The sequence below is a fragment of the Epinephelus lanceolatus genome, chromosome 16 (assembly GCF_041903045.1).
Source record: "Epinephelus lanceolatus isolate andai-2023 chromosome 16, ASM4190304v1, whole genome shotgun sequence".
Taxonomy (NCBI): Eukaryota; Metazoa; Chordata; class Actinopteri; order Perciformes; family Serranidae; genus Epinephelus; species Epinephelus lanceolatus.
Genome location: NC_135749.1, coordinates 25,027,768 through 25,050,306, shown reverse-complemented (window position 1 = coordinate 25,050,306; position 22,539 = coordinate 25,027,768). Strand labels below are relative to the sequence as shown.

At 39.1% G+C, this 22,539-nt stretch overlaps 2 protein-coding genes across 3 annotated transcripts; one reads left to right on the top strand and one right to left on the bottom strand.

Moving 5' to 3' along the window:
* The first annotated feature begins 3,709 nt into the window (after positions 1–3,709).
* On the top strand, positions 3,710–12,718 carry clic1 (chloride intracellular channel 1). Of its 2 annotated transcripts, none has more exons than XM_033637493.2 (7): positions 3,710–3,849; positions 4,098–4,163; positions 6,859–6,968; positions 7,278–7,403; positions 8,390–8,496; positions 8,944–9,125; positions 9,263–12,718. In XM_033637493.2, the coding sequence occupies exons 2-7, from the start codon at positions 4,122–4,124 to the stop codon at positions 9,422–9,424; spliced, it is 729 nt and encodes a 242-aa protein (XP_033493384.1). In that variant the 5' UTR covers positions 3,710–3,849; positions 4,098–4,121; the 3' UTR covers positions 9,425–12,718. The 2 variants fall into 2 exon arrangements, with proteins under 2 accessions (XP_033493384.1, XP_078031814.1); XM_078175688.1 differs by having other exon boundaries at positions 3,750–3,851; positions 4,101–4,163.
* Positions 11,430–18,924, bottom strand: LOC117263955 (prostate stem cell antigen-like). The gene is made up of 3 exons (XM_033637704.2): positions 18,626–18,924; positions 17,826–17,945; positions 11,430–14,258 (listed from the first exon to the last, which is right to left on the bottom strand). Exons 1-3 carry the CDS (start codon positions 18,675–18,677, stop codon positions 14,047–14,049), a joined length of 384 nt encoding a protein of 127 aa, XP_033493595.1. The 5' UTR covers positions 18,678–18,924; the 3' UTR covers positions 11,430–14,046.
* Positions 18,925–22,539: the final 3,615 nt, after the last annotated feature.

Genomic DNA, 22,539 nt, shown 5'->3' with positions numbered 1-22,539 from the left:
ATGAGCTTCAAGAGGTAGTCACCTGAAATGGTTTTCCAACAGTCTTGAAGGAGTTCCCAGAGGTGTTTAGCACTTGTTGGCCCCTTTGCCTTCACTCTGCGGTCCAGCTCACCCCAAACCATCTGGATTGGGTTCAGGTCCGGTGACTGTGGAGGCCAGGTCATCTGCCGCAGCACTCCATCACTCTCCTTCTTGGTCAAATAGCCCTTACACAGCCTGGAGGTGTGTTTGGGGTCATTGTCCTGTTGAAAAATAAATGATCGTCCAACTAAACGCAAACCGGATGGGATGGCATGTCGCTGCAGGATGCTGTGGTAGCCATGCTGGTTCAGTGTGCCTTCAATTTTGAATAAATCCCCAACAGTGTCACCAGCAAAACACCCCCACACCATCACACCTCCTCCTCCATGCTTCACAGTGGGAACCAGGCATGTGGAATCCATCCGTTCACCTTTTCTGCGTCTCACAAAGACACGGCGGTTGGAACCAAAGATCTCAAATTTGGACTCATCAGACCAAAGCACAGATTTCCACTGGTCTAATGTCCATTCCTTGTGTTTCTTGGCCCAAACAAATCTCTTCTGCTTGTTGCCTCTCCTTAGCAGTGGTTTCCTAGCAGCTATTTGACCATGAAGGCCTGATTGGCGCAGTCTCCTCTTAACAGTTGTTCTAGAGATGGGTCTGCTGCTAGAACTCTGTGTGGCATTCATCTGGTCTCTGATCTGAGCTGCTGTTAACTTGCCATTTCTGAGGCTGGTGACTCGGATGAACTTATCCTCAGAAGCAGAGGTGACTCTTGGTCTTCCTTTCCTGGGTCGGTCCTCATGTGTGCCAGTTTCGTTGTAGCGCTTGATGGTTTTTGCGACTCCACTTGGGGACACATTTAAAGTTTTTGCAATTTTCCGGACTGACTGACCTTCATTTCTTAAAGTAATGATGGCCACTCGTTTTTCTTTAGTTAGCTGATTGGTTCTTGCCATAATATGAATTTTAACAGTTGTCCAATAGGGCTGTCGGCTGTGTATTAACCTGACTTCTGCACAACACAACTGATGGTCCCAACCCCATTGATAAAGCAAGAAATTCCACTAATTAACCCTGATAAGGCACACCTGTGAAGTGGAAACCATTTCAGGTGACTACCTCTTGAAGCTCATGGAGAGAATGCCAAGAGTGTGCAAAGCAGTAATCAGAGCAAAGGGTGGCTATTTTGAAGAAACTAGAATATAAAACATGTTTTCAGTTATTTCACCTTTTTTTGTTAAGTACATAACTCCACATGTGTTCATTCATAGTTTTGATGCCTTCAGTGAGAATCTACAATGTAAATAGTCATGAAAATAAAGAAAACGCATTGAATGAGAAGGTGTGTCCAAACTTTTGGCCTGTACTGTATATAGTGTTTACATAAGGGTTTCCAGGAGTGCAAACAAAGATTACTGTAAGAGACAGTCGTTTTATACTGAGGTACACATAGACAAACATTAACACTGCAGGCAGAAAGACCTCTAGGTGTTCATTTTCAAATATAACCTGCGAAATGTAATAACCAGTCCCATACCCCAAGTTTGCATGTGCTACACTACCTCATTGCTTTGTGATAAGTTATGTCTGCTTCATATTTAACATCCAACACATGAAACATTAAAATCATGTTTTTTTAAATTGCTGTTTTTTCAGGGTCCAGTGTGTAGGATTTGGGGGGATATATTGGCAGAAATAGTGTATAATTTTCATAACTGTGTTTTCAATAGTGTATAATCACCTGAAAATAACAACTGTTGTGTTTTTGTTATCTTAGAATTATATGTTTTACCCAGTCACCCAGGGAGGCTCAAGTAAAGACATTTGTAGTTCTGGGGAGGGTCATGATTTAAGAAAACTAGAATTACCGCCTTGTTTCCCACTCACAAACCTGTCAAGTTGCAGTTAAATTTTACAACCATGTTTGCAAGACATGGATGCTCCACACACATCCTCTCCCTGACAACACGGAAGATCTATAGCTACCATTAGTACAGTTTCAAGATGAGCACTGAAGATTAGTGTCACTAAATGTCTCTTCTTCTGTTCCCGAGTTATGATGTTGAATAATGGCCAGAAAAATGTTTTTACAGAGCATTTTGATGTCACAGTGAAGTTGAGCTGTGACCTTTTGGATATGACGTGCCAGCATTCATAATTTTATTCCACTAGACACTTGTGTGAAAATTTGTCATAATTAGCATATGACCTCCTGAGTTACAACCAAAAACATATTTTATGAGGTCACAGTGACCTTGGCCTTTGACCTTTGAATCAGTACATTTGTGAGCCCAAGTGAACATTTGCACCAAATTTGGAAAACATCCTTAAGTCCAAGTAGATATCTGTGCCAAATCTGAAGAAATTCCCTCAAGGTGTTCTTGAGATACTGCACTCATGAGAATGCAATGGACAAGGTCACAGTGACCTTAACCTTTGGTGTTTGACCCCCGAACTTGAAGAAATTCCCTCAAGGTGTTCTTGAGGTATTGTGTTCCTGGGATATTGTGTCCCTGAGAATGAGATGGACACAAGATCATGTTGACCTCTGACCCTTGACCACCAAAATCGAATTAGTTCATCCTTGACTCAAAGTGGATGTTTGTGCCAAATTTGAAGAAATTTCCTCAAGTTGTTCTTGAGATATCATGTTCCTGAGATATTGTGTTCCTGTGAATGAGATGGACACAAGATCATGGTGACCTTGACCTTTGACCACCAAAATCTAATCAGTTAATCCTTGACTCAAAGTGGATGTTTGTGCCAAATTTTAAGAAATTCCCTCAAGGTGTTCTTTAGACATAGTGTTCCTGAGAATGAGATGGATGAAATATCATGGCGACCTTTGAGCCCTGACTATCAAAATGTAATCAGTTCATCCTTGACTCAAGGCAGATGTTTGTGCCAAATTTGAAGAAATTCCCTCAAGGTGTTCTTGAGATACCGTATACATGAGAATGCAATGGACAAGGTCACAGTGACCTTAACCTTTGATGTCTGACCAACAAACTCTAATCAGTTCACCCTCAACTCAAAGTGGATGTCTGTGCCAAATTTTAAGAAATTCCCTCAAGGTGTTCTTTAGACATAGTGTTCCCAAGAATGAGATGGATGAAATATCATGGTGACCTTTGAGCCTTGACCACCAAAATCTAATCAGTTAATCCTTGACTCAAGGTAGATGTTTGTGCCAAATTTGAAGGAATTCCCTCATTCTTGAGATATACTTTTTTTTTATGCCTTATACTGGCGGGAAGGCATAAAAAAATATGATGTCACACCTCAGCTACCCCCCTACTCTGATCATTAAAAATAGCCTACAGGCCCTAAATACTAAACTCTGCACCTTTAAAATGTAAGCAACAGGTGTTCCTATTATTGTGTCCACGCCCTGTATGTATTTCATAAGCCTCTTCCTACTGACAGCACTGACAGCATGGCTTTTCTATAAAACCTTTTATATCCTGCGCGTGTCTGGTTCCCATTAGGCTTCATTACATACCCACATTTTGAACTTTTTTTAAATCAACAGTCTTTAAGATGAAAATAACTTTCAGCTCAAACCCTTTCCTCCTCAACCCTCTTCTTCCTCTCTGACTTCAAAGCCTCTCCGCGCTCTCAGTCACTGTCGGTCTTGAACGCCTCTTTATTTGCTGAAAGCTCAGCCCATCATGCACCAGCAGGAAATGGTGGAGCTGCGATGATGATGATGATGATGATGATGAGTGTGTCGCTGCAGCCGACTGAGAGAGAGGCAGCAGAACTGGGAGGGGAAACGACCAGAAGGCAGCTACAGGCGACAGCGACAACTTTAAAGACTTTGAGGTAGCGATTCCAAATAAGACACTATTTGATACTTCGAGCTTTTAGGAAGCTGAAGTTGTCTTTGTGTGGCGTTCACGGGGCTCGTGTATCTGCTACAGTGTTAAACTTGTCTTTTACTGACTGGGGTTTGTAGCGGAAGATGGGCTTGGCTGCCCGAGTTTCGAGCTCGTTTTCGTTTTAGGAAATGTAACTTCCTTCATCTTTACTTTTACAACTTGTTCATGTGTGTTTTCTTGTTTGTTTAAAAGGGTCTCGTGCATCAGCAGGTGAAGATGAGCGACGCGAATCAGCCCAAAGTTGAACTTTTCGTGAAGGTAAGAGACTGAATGGTGACCCCAAAAAACCCAGGGAGTGTCGACACGGCGACGTTATGTGACATTAATTTATTTAAAGCTGCAGATACGGAGTGTTTTAAGTGTCTTATCTTATCGTCTCATCAGCATTCTCGCTGTATTGTTATTAAAAGCTGATAACATATCTTTCACCGCCCGTATTTGAGGGATATAAAGTCACCTTGTGCGTTAGATCACATTACAGTGCTGTAATATTCATGTCAGATAGACCACCTAGCTGCTGACTCACCCGGGCTTATACATGACAGTAAGGCTAATCTTATTAAATGCACGTTAACTGAATGGGCAGCCGACTTCAATCTATATTTAGTATGGCAGGCAGGTTAATCCCATTTCCTTTGAGCCCAAAAACATGCTCCAGTACTACAAATGTGGCCTCCCCTCATGGTCTCACACAAGTTCAAATAATGATTCCTCTGTATGAACATGTGAACATGTGCACCACCCTCTGCTTTTTTTCCTTCAGGGGTGAAAGATGCTGTTGTAACTTCTCTAAATGCTGGTTTCAATTCAGCCTCCTCACTGACACTTGATATTAACAGAATATGTAGGTGTACTTTTGCATTGGTACTAGAAAGTAAGCGGTTTCCTGTTTTTGCTATAGCAAGTGAATACTGTTTGCTGCTCAGGCCACAGCACAAACTCTTAATGGAATACAGAATGGCTGAACATGAAATATGGCTTCCTGCAGCCACACAAGGAGCATTTTAAAGCCGTATGATCATTTCCTGAGCAACCGACAAGCTCTGCGTGAATACAAGAATGAATAATGTTGCTTCTAAAATTAAAAACACAGTTTAGATTTTATATTTTATTTTTATTTAATCTATTCTATTTTTTTCTTATTTTATCTATTTTAGCACTCAAATCACTTTTTTTCTGTTTTCTCTTGCTTCTGACTTTTGAGCTGCGATGTGGGACTAATAATATCTTATCTTACCTTATCTAAGGGAGCAGCAGTTCATTATTTTCATCGTCAGTCTACTTTCTACTTTCTCCTTTAATGTATTAATCTTTGGTCCATGAAATAGTCAGAAAACATTGAAAAATGCCCAGTGTGATGTTTTTATATTGCTTAATTTTCTTAAAACCAGCAATCCAAAACCAAAGATACTCAGTTCCTAATGGTATAAAACAAAGAAAAGCAGCAGTTCTGCATGTTTGACAAGCTGGAACCAGCGCATGCTTGCTTGAAAAGTGATTAATCAATTAATAAGACTAATCAAAGTGTATTCATAAAGCACATTTCAGCAAGGCAATTCAGCGTGCTCGTCATAAAACAACAAAAACATTGAGACAAAGTGCCAAAAAAAATACATTCTAAAAGGTATTAAAGAGACAGAGAATATAAAATAAGCACAAGCTAAAATAGAAGTAGAGAGGTAAAAATACACATGAATAAAAGTTACAGTACAGTACAGTGTGAGGAGTGAATCATTATTTGATTTAATAAACGGTAGCATCAGGAAGAAAAGTCCTCAGTCTTGATTTAAAAGAACTCAGAGCTGCAGCTGACCTGCAGTTTTCTTGGAGTATTTTTCCAGATTTCTGGTGCATTAAAGGTTATTAAAGTAGTTCCAGACTAATCTGTCTATTGCCTGAATGTTTCAGCTGTAATCATTTGGTCTACTAAATGTAAGATATTTAATTTTGCTCTTACTTTTAGCTGAAAAGATTAGTCAGTTGATGAGTTGGTTGATAGTCAGAAAATTATCCGGCAACTATTTTGACAATCAATTAACCATTGAAGTCATTTTTCAACTAAAAGTTACAAACATTACATCGATCCAGTGTTGCAGTCACACGTTTTTTTACTTTTCTTTATCTTATATGATAGTAACTGACAATATTTGTGTTTTAGACTGTTGCTCAGACAAATTGAGAGACTACATGTTGGGCTCTAGGAAACTGTAATTTAATTTATTTTATTTTATTTTATTTTTTATTTTATTTTACTATTTTCTGACATTTATTAATCAAACAATAAATCGATAAATGGAAAGAATATTTGTAAGATTGTTCGGTTATTGTGAGTAGCAGCCCTGCTATCATATGAGACAAAGAAAAGCAAGACATATTCACATTGGGGCCAGAGCACTTTTTTCATCCTTGCTTGAAAAAATCTTCAAGCAATTAATCGATAATTAAAATATTGCCAGTGAATTTTCTGATGTTTATTTTATCAATTATATGGTCAGCTCAAGTTGTTTTTGTCAATGCTTTGTTTTAAATTCAGCAAATACAAACATCCTGATAACTAAGTTTTTGTTCTCTCTCTATAACTCAGTTGATTTTTTTTAAATTTTCTATGTTGCTTTCCCTACCTCACTTTTGTCTGTAAACAAAATCACGGCTCGCATGAGATTTTTAATGTGTAAGAAGTTGATGGAGGATGTGTGGTGACACTTTCGAGGGCTGACCTTGCAGCTTGGTTAAAGAGTGAAAACTTGTGGTGCACAGTTTTGTTTTATATCTTCTATCTTCTTATTTATTTGTTTGTCACAAAAAGGAAAGGAAATTCAGCTGTAAAAACTGCAAAGTAACAGCCATTGTCTGTAGGTGCCTCGACCCAATAGTATTACATAAGATAAATAAAAAAAACAAAACATGAAATAATATAAAAACAGTTAATATTTTCCCTGTTTGTGTGTCCCAGGCAGGGAGCGATGGCCAGAGCATCGGCAACTGTCCATTCTCCCAGCGTCTCTTCATGGTGCTGTGGCTGAAAGGAGTCACCTTCGACGTCACCACAGTGGACATGAAGAGGTGAACACTGTACTTACACATGTGTGTGTGTGCTGCAGGTTTCTATTGGCACAACAGAGGAGGTTACGCATTCTGCTTTAATGCTCCCAGAGGAAATGAGGGGGCATTTCATTCAGATATTGAGTGTTAAAAGATTTAAAGCTACCCTAGCTATGATTTTAGTCGAAGCTGTGAAGTCTTGAAACATGAGTAACTTCCTGTGGTTTCATATGTTTTCCTTTCTCCTGTTTTTTTCCATCTCTCTCCGCTGCTGTTTAACCCTCTGTCTCTTCTGCTGGATGTCTGACTCTATTTCCATCCTCCTCTTAGGAAGCCAGACATTTTGAAGGATCTGGCCCCGGGTGCCCAGCCTCCCTTCCTGTTGTACGGCAGCGAGGTGAAAACGGACACCAACAAGATTGAGGAGTTCCTGGAGGAAAATCTCTGCCCTCCGAAGTAATCAAACCGTACATCTGTTTTACAAATCCATTTTATTTTTCAAATGTGACGATGTCTTCTTGCGCTTTAAGAAATTTAAACATTCTGGTTTTTGCCCTCAGTCCAAAAAAGACGATATTCCCACTAAGCTGTTTACATGTCTAATGAAATTAAATATTCTTCTAATACTGGTGCTCATGTGCAGCTGTGAATACCCCAATTAACGTGACCTAACGTCATCTATCACGTTCAAAATATGGACAAGTGGAATGACTGGGGCAGCTTATGCCATTTTACTTCTTTGCCTCAAAACAGGCTGACTTGTTCAATTAAACTAACTCAGCCCTCCTCTTTCACTACATCACTCACCTTCTTGAAAAGGTCGGTGTTGCGATATTAGCGCACATCAAAAACACTGTTGATATTCAAGTCCTTTATAACATTAAAAAGTAGGTATGTTTGTCTTCCCAACCAGAAATGTGGGCTTTACTTTTTAGCGTACATCTCCACCCCACAGCCTTACAAACTATTGGCGAGTTGGTTTGTGTATCCATGACAACACACAGAGCAGACCGTAAACACAAACTGTGGTAAAGCTCCAATCCAGGCACATATTCTGAGTGCGCTGTATACATGTCCAGAGAATGGTCCTTAAACCTGAATAATACCAGCATGTCCCACATGTCTTAATCTGAACATGCTGAATTTGGAAGAAGACCAAATTCGAAATATCCAAAGAGAATATGTTGTTAACGTGACCTGTGTCATATTCAGAATAATAGTGGAATATTAGGATGCATGTAAACGTAGTCAATGAATGGATTGAGCTAAAATATTCATTGGTTGTAGCCCCAGTTGTTTTGTTTGCCTACTGTCTTGACTTATTGTCCTTTTTGAGTGATTCTGTTTGAATCTTCTTGGTCCAAGCTTTTAACATTTAATGCATTCATTCATGTGATTGTTTTTTGTTTGTAATGTCATCATCGATCTCCCTGTGTGTTTAGGTATCCCCGTCTGGCCGCTCGTAACCCAGAGTCCAACACAGCTGGCATGGATGTTTTCTCTAAATTCTCCGCCTACGTCAAGAATTCAAACCCTCAGACCAATGAAAGTAAGTAGATCTGATACTTCAAAATCAGAAGTATAATGTGAGTTTTTACAACAGAAAAAACTTCATCCAGATTTGGTGGTGAACTCCTTCTGTCTTTATCTGATGGATAGAAAACCAGCAGGGAGCATGTGAGCTAATAACATTATGGTCTGAGCTTTTTTTTCCTCAGTGCAAACAGGTCACCTGCTGCTCTCTGTGTTTAGCCAATCTGTGTTGGGTGATATTACTGGAAATGTCACTGTTGTTGTGTGAAAACTGTGTGCTTATTCTACCTACTCACTTATTTTGAAAAAATAATTTCACTCACTCATTTCAGCCATTTAAAGAAATGAAAAATATAATTGCATCAGTCTGAAATCAGCTTTCCTTTTTAGAAAAACAAACTCTCTCAACATCTCTTCAGCTTTGATCATACACTGTATTTGAGTGTTTTCTGCTCGTGCCCAGATCTAGAGAAAGGCCTGCTGAAGGCTCTGAAGAAGCTGGACGACTACCTCGGCTCTCCACTTCCTGATGAGATCGACGAGAATAGCGCCGATGATGTCACTTCCTCGTCCCGCCCCTTCCTAGACGGCCAGGAGCTTACTCTGGCTGACTGTAACTTGCTGCCTAAGCTCCACATCGTGAAGGTAATCTCCTGCTTTAATCTGTGCTGCATGGGGGGGGGGGGGGGAATGAATAGATTATAATGTTTTTGGTCTGACACTGAAGACTTGAGTCCAGCGTGGGTTTTTTTGATCGTGTCTTTCTCTTTCCCTCTCTGCAGGTGGTGTGTTTAAAATACCGAAACTTCAGCATCCCTCAGTCTCTGACAAACCTCTGGAGGTACCTGAACGCAGCGTACGCAAGGGAGGAGTTTTCCTCCACCTGCCCGATCGACAGCGAGATCCACATCGCCTACTCCTCTGTAGCTAAAGCTCTCAAGTAGGAGCACAGCAGGATGCACAAGTCATGAAAACACACATTTACTCACCCGCACATACACTCTGCAAGCAACTCGATCGATCTGTTTTTAAGAGGATTTAATTGCATCTATATGGTCATTTTTTGCAACTTTCTGATCAGTTGTCATTTGATCAGATCGATGGATGAAAGCTATATATATATTCCTAAAGTGCTCCTAATGAACGGTCCAGCTCCAAAAATAGAAAATCAGAACATGGTGGCAGATATTTCAATCGTGACGGCCCACCACAAATAAATGAATGTGTGGGAAGCCCCGCACACACACCAAAAAAAGTCAGCCATGGCTAAATTTATTTTTCCCGGATGTTTGCCTCTGTAGAAATGATTGATCATGTTACTCGCAGACTCACACACACACACACACACACACACACACACACACACACACACACACACTGTACATGTTCACACACTTAAAACTACAGCCTTGCTTGTGTACAGTTTCACCATCAGTAGATGCACACTGTAAAGTTGTTTTTTGTTCCCTTCTCGATTATGTTTTCTACAGTATATCTTTGTATGTTTTTATGGAGAATTTAACAGATTCAAAGCTGCCAACCAGATCAAACTTTGACTAATACCTTGCAAGCCTCACACAAGCTGATAAAATTCTTATATTCAGTCTTGGTATTAATGAAGTGGGTTTTTTATAGGTGACAAACACGCATACCAGCGCCAGCTCACCTGCCAAAGTGTCTTTTGCGGTTTGTAGTTACAGATGCTTCACATTGACTTTAATATTTTGTTACTGAGGGAGCAAGGCCTTTGACAGTTTAGGAGTGCAAATATTTTTTTATAAACAGTTTCTTATTCTACGCCTCAGAGAGGAAGTGGGGTGCTTTTCCTCAGGGCCTGCAGACCGGGTCTCGCTATAAGGAGGCAGAGCTGAAAACAGTTACACTGACAGGAAACTGTTTCAATAGACTCGGGCTTCCCCTTTCTGCGCTCCCACAGCAGGCGCAAAGGATTATTCAAGATTACTGAGCTTGTTTGTGATCCGCTGTCGGGGCCTTTTGCCAAGCTTTTATTTTGTTTTGCCTGTCATGTATGAAGGATCCTTTTTAGTGTCAAATGACAGATTGTATTGATACTGTGGATGAAGATGTAACTGCTAAAGTGCTGCACTGGAAGCACTTGTCCTGCAACTTCTGGTAGCTCGGGGCACAAGGCCTGTTCTGTCACATGGGGAAGTTAATGTAAACATGCAGAATCTTTAAAAAGAAAATCGCACTTGCAGCTTTAGATTGCCGTCCATTATTAATTAAAGGATAAGGCTTGCAATATTCAATGTTTATCTATTTGTCAACAAATCCCATGAAAATACCAACCCCCGAGGCACCCCTCAAACCTCCTGCTAGAACATCTCTTTAGATTTATGCATGCCCTCTCTAGCCCTGGGTGAAAGAGGGAGAGACAGGGAAGCACCAGTGGGGAGGAAACAGTAAACTGTCAGAGTCACAGGGCTTGTACACACTGTACAGTGCCAGTGCCAGAAAAGAAACAAAAGGTGTGAAAGTTTGTCATAAATTGGGAGAAACAGGGCAGAATTGTTGCCCTGGGAAGAAACAGGGAGAGAGCAATGCCTAAGCAAGGTTGAATACGGCTTATGGTCTCTGGAAGACAGCTGGTTAACCCACCGCAGCAGGGCAGGGTAAGCCGGGTGCCCCCAACCCATGGGCCAACTCTCAAACCCCTGGTAGAGCACCCCATCTGACTTAGGTGTATGTAATGCAGTCAGCAAGGAGACAAGATGTCCATCAGCAACTGTGCCTGACTCATGACGGCCCCATGGCCGACTATCACGTGTCAATGGGGAGGGAACCGGCTGTAATAATTTAAAAAAAAAAAAAAGAGAGAGAGAGACAAAAAGGTGTAAAAAAAAAATCAGAAATTGGGAGACATCTGGGAGAATTTTGACCTTGGGAGAAAAACCGGCAGAGAAAATAGTCTCCTGGATAAAATGGGACGGTTGGAGAGTATGGTTCGAAATTTCTTATCCTCAGCATCAAATCCATTCAGTCCTGCTGAAGATGTAAATCTTTAAAAATGGGTCACAAATATATAATTTTATTCTTTAAAAAATGCAAAGTAGTTTCCCAACACTGTAGGGAACTGTAGTTTTTTTGCAAAAATCGCTCAAACTGGAGTAAATAGTGCATTTGTTTGGGACTATTTTCAGACACGGATTAATACACATCTGCTGTTACTGGCTCTTCAATACAGCAGAAGGATGGTGTTTTAGTTTTAGTCTTTTCATGGGATTTATTGACAATTTAAAAATGTTTAACATCACCAGATTTATCCTTAAATTAAAAACCTTGTATACTGAGTGATTGCAGGCCGTCACCTTACTGCCACGTGTCGCCAGAAGAATCAATTCACTCTTGTTAAGTTTGTTAGTCTGATATAATTCCTGTAAAAGTGACTTGAAATTGAACCGCTGGGGAGAACTGGAACTATTAACAACACGCCTTGTCCAACTGTAGCTGCGGCTTGTGTAGACGGCTTTATTAACTTGACTGCAACTGTGCAAATTTGTGATTTATTAAGGCTGTTTGTAATTAAGACTTTGTTTTTACAGTAGGTTTGTTGAGAGTGTGTGTCATGTCTCTCAGATCAGGGTGAAGCTCTTACAAGGAAAAAAAAAACTAAGTGCAATTTAAGCCGATTGAAAAGACAATCTCGTTCGTCCAGTGTGAGCACAGTTTTTCTACATGATTTCAATCACACAAGTTAAATCCTTCCATGAGGTGTTGATCACAGAGATGATACTGTATGTTTTATATTGACTGAATTGTTTCTAAAAATGGACCAGCGTTTAAAGGGATCGTGTCTGAATAATTTCAGCGCTCATGTATTTTAGTATTTCGTGTGTTTTCACCTCTTACTGTCGGATTTGATTTCAGGGACCATTTAACTTGATATATTAATTAAAAATGTAACTTTGATTAGTTTGATTTTCACGTCACTGTTTTTATTTTTTTGATCATGTATTTTCTTTCTCATGCCCCATATTGTGCTTTTGACTTTGTTTTCTACCCCTGTGCATTCCTCTACACTTCTAGTCAAAAGTAGTTGCACTTAAGAGTCCACAGGATCAGAACAAACAGCGGTGTGGACACTAAACCAGTAGATTTAAATAAGAAACAATGAAGACAATCAAACTAATGGCACAACTGAAATGTATTTTGTACTTAAAAGCCCCTACAAAGACACATTTATTAATATGCCAATAAAAGAATATCTTGATAATAAATCAGTCATTGACAGATGTGTTTTTATTGACTTTATTTTTTATTATTATGAACATTAACAATGTGGAGATGGTGAAGAGGAAGGTGTACAAAAACATGCAAACAACAAAATGTTTTGTTTGATGATTGAAAGCAGAATTGTGATTAAAAAATAATACATTTACATTCACAGCAAATACACGTTAGTGCAGAAAAAAGGCATAGTGTATTAAAGTTTATTAGTTTCATCACTGGGTTGTCATAATGTCATTCCCAGATACACTAATACATAGCTAAAACAAAACGATGTATTCTGGTTTCAAAGCTGTTAACAAAACATTCACAACTCAAGGTCCATTTAGTATCTCTTCTGGAGCTTTCGCTCATTCGACATTCAGATGCGGGTGTTTATACTGTATATCTGGTTTTTAAGGACTTCTTGTCCATGTTGGTGTAAAAATTCAAAGTTCATTACTGATTTTGGAGACAGAAGTTGACAAACTGGTGTCACTTCAATTTCGTAGCTGTTCTGGAGCTTTCTGTCATATATGATCTTCACCTGTAAATCTTCTGTTTCCTAATTGTATCAGAAATTACCACTTGAACTTAAACTTTCAAAACAACATGGGCAGAGAAGCAGTGTTATTATAGTTTTGTATTTTTAGTTTCCAGAGTGAGTTTTCTTGTTTCAGTTTATATTTTGTTGTTGGAAATAGTTTCAATATAAGTTCAATATAATTTTTTTTTTGAGTCTAGTTTTATTTGTATTTCAGTTCGATAAAATGTTTTTAACATCTAGTTGTAGTTTTTACTTTAGTCTTAGTTAACCTGTAATAACTTTGCTGACCAGTCTTCAACAGGTATCAATTTGTTGAAGAAGATCATGCTTTATGATCAAAAGCTCTAGGGCAGCAACTAAAAGGACCTCAAGGTGAGATTGTTTTGTGAGTTGCTGTTTCCAAAGTCAAGAATGAACTATAAACCAACTTTTTAATGTAACAGAAGTCATCAAAGGGCCCAGAAGTCTTTTTAAATGTGATTGAAACACAAAACTGAGTAGATACATGATTGAAAGCTCCAGAACAGCCACTCAGTGGACCTTGAGGTGAGAATTTTTGTCAATATTGTATATTTTGGTACTGGTTTCTTATTTTACTGACAGTGTATTTTAGTATTTACAGATTGTTTTTGTACATCACGTCACACAGCTGTCAACTATTTATTTTTATGTTTAGTCATTGATTTATTTTTGTTACTTTTAAGGAGATACGTAGATACTATGGGTAGAAAAAAATCTGATTTTAACCTCTGGAACCCATCCAAACCTCTGCCCCCCCACCACCTCTGCTGTTCAGGCTAGCAGCAGAGACAGCGCAGGCAGCAGGCAGAGAGCTGCTCCTCCCCAGCTGAGGGCAGCAAAGGACCCGGCCCCGTTACACAGGTCTGTGTCACAGCAGATGTTGGTGTAATTGAAGTAGAGCCCTGAGGCGTATTTCTGTCCACTCACACCACACTGGGACGGTACTGCACAGCTCTTCTCGTACATCGTCACTTGTAGAGCGCCTGCGAGAGAAAGTAAACGAGTTTATTCTGGTACACTGATCAAACAAAGCTATGGAGGCTCAGAGAGAGGCCATGATGATTAGAATTTTGAAAGCAGCTGAATACCTACTGAACTGGCCTAAATGTATGATTTTTTTCCCCCTCTGGAAAAGCAGTTCACAGCTTTGTTACTGCAAAAGCAGACTAGTTATAATAAAATTACAAATGTCTTATAATCAGATAAGTACTTAATTTTTGAAATTTAACCACCACCCATGTAACCACAAATGAAAATACCACAGAATTCACAGTATTTTCTGGAGGGCAATTTTAAGTTTTAAAATTTCCCAAATTTACAAAATATACTTGATAAATTACTTACTAAATACCAACTATACTATAAAATTTAAGAATTAGTATATAAAACTCAGCTGTCTACAGTTTTCAGTCACCCTTTATATGACCGACTGATTTCATTTTCTACCCTGAATATTTGTGTCTGCATATCGTCAGTCCATTCTATAAGTGATTGAATTCAAATAGTTTTTTTTATTATGTGAGCATTGGAATATATTTATTGGAGTATTTGAAACTTTAATGTTTTTTTTTTTTGTTATTTATTTTGGTGTTATTTCAATTTTAACACCAGTAGTGATTTAATTTAAATAAGGTATTTACAGTAGTTGTTTTTATGATTCAAATCTTTTTTCCTTCCATGAATTTTCCATTTGGCATAAAAGGTCCTACTGTTTGATTCTCCTCTCACTGAAGACCCACTCTCAGTATGTTACGATATTGATGCTGATGACAAAATAACCTTAAAAAAAAAGTGAGTGTGTTTTGGCTGCTTTTTATCTCAGTCCTTTACCATATCCTACCCCAAAGGTTGGGTAACGTCGGATCTTTTCCCTACATACCACTGAAATTTAAATCTGTCTGAGCATTTATGGGTTAAAGGTGCATGTTTAAAAAGGGGACTTTAGCCTCTGATGAGACACAGTGAATGTATTGCTCCACCCACAGAGCCTGGAGAGCTATTTTTAGATATAATTTGTTGGCATCACAGGCATTAGTGAGCTGACAACCAGCCCGATGAGAAATGGTGCTGAGATCTGATTCACTGAGTCACTCTTTGTCTCGTTTTGTTTTTACACTTGTGGAGTTGAGATAGGATCAGGCCTGAGAAAAGGTCCTTAAACTAATTGCAATTTTCCAGTATCCATGGCAGCAACACACAGAGATAAGTCTGTAAATATTTTGACAGTGACATGTTTTTAATGGTTTTGGCCCTAAAAGAAGACGGTTTACTACGTTATCTGAATAACTACCTTAAACCAGTTATTCTTACATTAGTCTTTGTTCTATATTGGAGAGTTTTCTGTTTTTTTTCCAGCAACAAATCTGCCTCTCAGAAGTTGCTCTGTACACAGGATTCAAAATAAAACAGTGAATATGAGATTTAATGCAGCTTTAAGAGCATTTGGCCTCCCATAGGTGTGTAGGAATTGTAGTTACAAAAAAGACTACAGTGTGTAGGATTTAGGGGGATATATTGGCAGAAATGGAATATAATATAATGAGTATGTTTTTTTCTGAAATAAGAATCGTTGTGATATCTTTACCTTAGAATGAGCTGTTTATATCTAGATATGGAGCAGGTCCTCATTTATGGAGATTGCCATGTTGCACTGCTCTGTTTCTACAGTAGACAAACCAAACACTGGCTCTACATAAGGCCATTTTGCATTTATGCATCAGCCACAATAGTTATAAGTCCCTTGGCGACAAGCAGCTTGGGAAAAATGCAGATTTTTTTAACATGAAAGTTTTTTTTTCAGTGTTTCTACCTGTTTAAATCACCATGTCTGTTTGTTTCAGAGAGGAAGAGACCTCTGTGGGTAATTCAGCACCTGGTAAAAACTTCCTTAACATCTGGATCTTAAGTTATCAGAGAGGTGAGCATATATTAGTAGGTGCGGGGCTAGCTGCCTTTCTACGCTATGCTGAACAGAGTTGGAGAAACACTAATTTTTTTTTTTATTTTTTTTTTATGTTAAACTGCTTTATAGTGTTTTTACTGGTTTTAATCACCTGGTCCATTTATTTCAGAGAGGAAGAGACCTCTACAGATAATTCAAACCTCCTGAACAATGAACACTGAAGGAATTCTAACTGGGAGAAGTTTCAGCTGGTTGCAATCTGCATTCCTCGCCACTAGATGCCACTAAATCAGCCTAAATTTTGCACACTGCTCCTTTAAAGTAATAATCTCAAAGACTTTCATTTAAATGATAAATGTCGGTTAAGTCACTATCTATCTGTCAGTGACGACATTCCCAGAAAAAAACACAAGTGGCACACATTTAGTCACGTGTTTTTTGTCACCCGGCAGTGGAGCTGACGCAACAGACTCGCTCTTCAGCTCATTTGTATGTGAAGCTGTGTACTGTATTTTCCGGTCTCTGCTAACATTGTACTTGCCAAGCCTCCTGTTTTTTCACTGCCCTCTCCCAGTTTCCTCTCAGCGTCACAATTATCCCGTATTTCTCCCAGTTTATGACACATTTTCACACCTTTTTTCTTTTCACAACCTTAATGTTGAACTGTACAGCATGTGTAAGCCTTATGACTCTAAAATTGTACTGTTTCCTCCTCGTTGGCACCGCCTCTCTCTCTACTTCTCCAACCCTCTATAGGGTCAGAGAGGGACACCTGTTGGACCTGCATGATTTGCGCAAGGCTGCAGAAGGACACTTTGGCTCTGTGCTGAGACTGACACTCTAGCGGGGGTTTGAGGGTTGCCTCAGGGGTTCAGGGAGACCCAGCTTGCCTTCCTCCACCATGGCGGGGTACCCAGCTGTTTGCCAGAGACCATGAGCCTCCTGTTCCACATTGCTTAGGCATCAAGTAACCAGGGGTGTGTGGGCCAGGGAGGACAGCTGGCTGTGGGTCCCTGGCACGGGCCAAGTATATTCCTGGCCTGCCTCCTCCTTTTTGCACTAAAAACTAAACCAGATGCAGTGTACTTGTTATTTTGTTATTTTCGTTCTTTAAAAGTCACCAAAATGCAGGAAACAGTCTCTGAAACTCAAGTTTTTGGGGGGAAGGACCCTAACATGGCTCCACACCTTTGGCCTCGACTTTGAACTTCAAAGTCCTCCCAATTTTGTACTTCTCAAAGTTGGGAGGTATGGCTAATATTGAGATTAGACAGTGCTGACTGATATCAGAAGATGCTGGTTTGGATCTCTGGGAAGTGAGATCTAAATACACACCTGCAGTTACCGCTTATTTTTATAGGTGCCGCCAAACAGAGATTCAAGATTGTAACTTTAGATTAAAGATTATAGTCAGCACTGTAACTTAATAGCCGCTGCTTCTGTTTAAATCCAGTGGGCTGGATCACAAAGCCAAAACAGAACTGTCTCAAACAGACTGCACTTTTCTCAAATCTGATCACAGACAGAGTTTGTACAATGAGGCTTTGTCTGACAATTTGTGACCATCCTGCCCTAGATTCTCAGAAACTAATCTCATCTACAGACAAAGAAATAAACACACAAGCGCACACACAGATCTGGATCTCACCCCGTCTCCCTGTTGCAGTACTGGACAGGCAGCGCTGACCAGCTGGACACTCCTGAGGAAACTTAAAGCAGTCCATAGGAGAGATGGCTGGAAACAAACAGGTGTAACAGCGCAAACATGCTGAAGGAAACAATGGACAAACACATTGAGAAATTTACTGTGAGCCCGACGGAATACTGACATTTGAGTTATAAAAATCTGATAATGATACATCAATCAATAACAGATAACATAAACAGTTTTGATAGAGATCCTTAAATTCAGATATATAAGAATTTTGACCAATGAGCAAGACATTCTACAGTTAATTACAGTTTAAAATAAACTTGTCAGTACTGTCTGGGGCCAAATTATGTAATAGAACCACTGTTTTTATACACTCCAACATCAGTTTGTTGTTGACATGCTGATATTGTCTGATATATCAGCTGGCTGATTTATCAGTCAGATAAGATATTCTGCAAAATGGGAAAAAAAAAAGTGCGATAAGCGAGAGTAAGTCCTTATAAATGTTAAACAAAATATTTTTAAAAATACCTGGTGTCACACTAAACAAGTTGTTAATATGCCCAGTCTTGCAATATCAAGAAAGAGTTATTCCAAAGTTTCTGTATTGGACCAAATAACCTTTTAAAATCTTTAGTTTTTTAAATAGTAGCATTTTTAAGGTGTTTTTTTTTTAGCTGTTTTGCCTTTAGTGCCTTTAGTTAGACGGTCGTGGTTGCACGACACTTTTACAATAACTTAAACTGTGTTTTAAACGTAATAATTTAACTCGTCAAATAAACTGAACTACATACCTGCCAAAGGTAGACAACACAGGAGGACAATCCCAAGTTGTGAAGGAGACATGATGCTGCCAGTAAGAAGTCCTAAAATTGTTTTGGTTAACTATTCAGGCACGTCCAAATAATCCTCTCGTGGGACGTTACGGCTCTCTTATCAAACTAACTGCTGATCCGTTACGTCCCACAGTGTCATTCCTAAATTAAATTTGTCTTCGTCTTTGAAGTCGCAAAGATGCACCTCCTCAAATGTAGTTTGAATTGTCAGCGTCCTTAGGTCACCCTCGAGTTTGTCCCTCCATATATCACTCTTCTTCTTGTCTTGTCTGTCTTGTCTTGAATCCCACATTACTTGGGCACTCAGTGTCTCCTCCCTAAAACGTCTAATTTGATTTGGAGTGGTAATTATAATCAGCTGACAGACAGCCTAAGATTGAGATTTAAGTTTTGTGTTTGGTTCATGTTCATTCATTTTTATATCATATGGAGTTTCACAACAAAAGCATCTTAACCTCAGTGATTAATTAAAAGAACAGACACCCAGGACACTGGTACTATTAAGAGGAAGTGAGAGACATGTAGAGAGAAAAGGAAGTGTTTATGTGTAGTAGAGCTGTATGGTATGACCTCTGACCTCACTTAAAGCACGGTCTCTGTATCCTGGTAAGACCATCCTGATGACGTGAGCTCAACATTCTGTTTCGCTCTCTGTATCAGTCTGGACTCGATGCCGCCCCAAATACTTTCCAGCAATTAAAATCTAATCGGGGCCCTCTGATCGTCTGAAACAGAGAGCGAAACACAACATCATGCTGGTCCTACCAGGCTATGGTGTCTGTACGTCCTTAAAAGACTTGAAATACGGGGCGTCAGTGGCTTAGTAGGTAGAGCAGGCACCCCATGCACAAGGCTGTTGCCGCAGCGGCCTGGGTTCAAATACAGCTTGTGGCCCTCTGCTGTATGTCATCCCCCTCTCTCTCTCCCCACTCACACTTACCTGTCCTGTCGAATTAAAGGCAAAAATGCCCAAAAAAATGTCTTAAAAAAAAAAGACTTGAAATATTAGGCCTCAAAAAAAAATTTCATTGAGTCAAAATGAGTCAAGCTCTCTTGTGTGAAAGTCCGCATTGGTAGTGTTACAAATCTGTAAACCTACCACTGACCCTCATACTGTCTTTTTACTGAATACTAACACTTACTTGTCGGCGTAATGTAGATTAACCTAACTCACTCTAAGAATCATATTCCTACGTAAAACCTACCTCTGCACAGGCCCACATACTGCTTAACTTTATATGTACCTGCAGTGCTTGAATAAGGAAAATATTTTTTCTCCAAAAAAAAGGCAGTCTTAAATTTTATTAAATTATAAATTATATTGAAAAATTTGTAATTACCTGTGGATACCCTGTGTAAAGGAGGTCAAGCAAAAACAACGAAGTCATAACAGTTATCTGTGATATTTCTGGGCATTTTGTTATACATAAGACTAATCGTGATATTTGTTTGACTAAATAACTTTATGCAGACTGTTAACAGAAAGACTATCTGTGAAAGTAACTGTTTCTAGACAAAAAAAAGAAAGAGCGAGACAAAAAAAAGTATTAAATGAGCAATCGGTATTAGAATTAGTAATAGGTACTGAGCATGTTTTATTTACAGTAACATAACTTTGTTTATGTGTCATACACAGATAAGCTGAAAAACAACTTAATAAAAATTCATATTTTCATTTTCAGTTCAGTCAATTTCAAGTCAATTCATAGTTATGTAGCTCCAAGTCATGACAAAAGTTATCTTGGGATACTTTTCATTTAGAGCAGGTCTAAACTATAGTCTTAAGTCTTTAGTTCTCTGTTTTTGTTTAGTTATTTACAGATGTGTGGATTTTTAATGAAAAAGGCCCAAAACAAGTCATCTTGTAAAATCACTTCACATGTAAACTGTATTATAATTTTATTTCTTATGTTTTTCTGATGTACTACTTGAACTATTTTTACAACCTTGAACTGTTAAATCATATTTTTTTAGATTAGCATTAGCTTTTTTGTAATTATTTCTCTTGGTGCTCTGTCATTTTCTTGTATTTTGGGTTTCTGGCAGCTTTATACTTTGTTACAAAGACAAAAGTAATCACCCAGAATGAACCTGGACCCAAAACGCTGTTTTAAACATAATGTAGAGAGATGAAATTGTACCATTATGAACAGATCAAATGTGACATTTTGTTATTTTTTTTATACATAAATTCATATTTGGTTGGTGCTGAGGGAAGTTTGTCCTCATGTCCTCAGTATTTATACAATTCTGTCTACAGTCTTGGTGATCTTGCAATAAATACTATCTTTACTAGAGTTAAAATAAGACAATAGATGTAGTGTTGTGTGTATTTGTGTGAGGCAGCAGCTAGGAAGCTGCTAACAAGTCAGAAAACACAAACAGCACTAAAGTCAGCAGAGTGGAGAAAGAGTCAGCGTCTAAGATGGAGAAAGAAACACACAGAGCGAGAAAGTCAGCATGTCAGAGACAGAGACTCAGTGAGCCGGAGAGCGAGGCACTTTAACTGAATTATCCTGCAGGGCGTAATGGGAGACATGAGGGCAGCGTGCAGGACGGTCTGCTGACAACAGTCTTGTGATGGAGCGAGCCAAGCGGGATCAGACTGAATAAGCTGTTTACCAGTTGATTAAATACACAGCACACGGCCAAAAAAACTGAAAAAAAAAAAACTTAAAATATTCACCGGCGCCTGCTAGGTTCATACAAATTGTATTTACAAAGCATTTTAATTAATTTCCTTGTGCTAAAGGTTAGTTTTGTTAATCTGGATAATATGTTGTATGCCAAAATGATCAATGGGCTGTGACAAAACATTAGCATCAGCATGAAGCATCTACTTGTCAAGCTCTCTGAAGCGTGTTTGTTGATAAAGCAAGTGTGCACATCTGTCCTTTAATTCGCACATGTGCTTTTGACTTTACTTCCTAAAGGAATTTGCAAATATCCTGCAAAATAAAACCTTAAATTGGTTCAATACTGTTGGAGGAAAGCACATTATTTCCATATTTAAGCTTTGCATGAGCTAAGAAGTGTTGCCTGTTTGTAGCTTCACATGTGCATTGTTTTTACATTTTGTATTGAAATTGTTTTATGAAAATAAATGTTCAAGAGGCCTACAAAAACTTAAACTGACAGTGAGATTAAAATGCAGATTAGGGATTCTGTTTTTGCCTCCGTTTCTCACTGGGTGACTTCAGCACACAGTGTTAGGTGCTGCCTAAGAATATTCGTGCCAGATGTATTAGAATAGATGAGGCGCTGAGGACAGAGGTTTTACAGATTTTTAATTGCAGGGGAGTGGAAGAGCCTGTTTTACAGACAGTGTGGTAAACCAGCTGACGCTATATTTGACTGGGATGTTTTGTGTGCTGGCTGAAGGATCTCAGTGGACAGATGGTGTTCTTTAATCCTGTCTGTGCCCTCTACCTCCCATCCTCCATCCCCCTCATCCGTCCACATTTCCCTCCACTATTACATCAACCTCACATTTCCTGCCTCTTTTCTTTTTCTCTGTGTACAGAAATACACTTCATCTTTCTTCTTTGTCTTATTTGTCACTGAGTTGCCTCTGTATCTCTGACTCTGTTGCTGATGCCTGGCTGCAGTAGCTCAGTCTAGTCAGTAGAAGGGAATATAGTGCTGCTTTACACGTCAAAACCTTGTTTATGCATGTTTAAATCACTGCTGTGCAAACCTCCAAATATCAGTTGCCAAATTTTAACAAAAAAAAGTTTGATTACCGGACACAATTCACAATACTGCTGGTTTCACAGGTCACAAAGCGTTTCCTGTAGTGTCTGGTGTTTATACAACAACATCAGCAGTGTCCAACATCATTTGACCCACATTTCAGGAAGAGGCAGATTATT

Excerpts from the sequence above, each read along its gene's own strand:
- clic1 (XM_033637493.2), top strand. The coding sequence starts at position 4,122 with ATGAGCGACGCGAATCAGCCCAAAGTTGAACTTTTCGTGAAG. Across the intron at positions 4,164-6,858 it reads AAGTTGAACTTTTCGTGAAG|GCAGGGAGCGATGGCCAGAG; the intron begins GTAAGAGACTGA and ends TGTGTGTCCCAG. Across the intron at positions 7,404-8,389 it reads GAAAATCTCTGCCCTCCGAA|GTATCCCCGTCTGGCCGCTC; the intron begins GTAATCAAACCG and ends CTGTGTGTTTAG.
- LOC117263955 (XM_033637704.2), bottom strand. The coding sequence starts at position 18,677 with ATGTCTCCTTCACAACTTGGGATTGTCCTCCTGTGTTGTCTACCTTTG. Across the intron at positions 17,946-18,625 it reads GTGTTGTCTACCTTTGGCAG|CATGTTTGCGCTGTTACACC; the intron begins GTATGTAGTTCA and ends TGTTTCCTTCAG. Across the intron at positions 14,259-17,825 it reads TACTGCAACAGGGAGACGGG|GCGCTCTACAAGTGACGATG; the intron begins GTGAGATCCAGA and ends TTTCTCTCGCAG.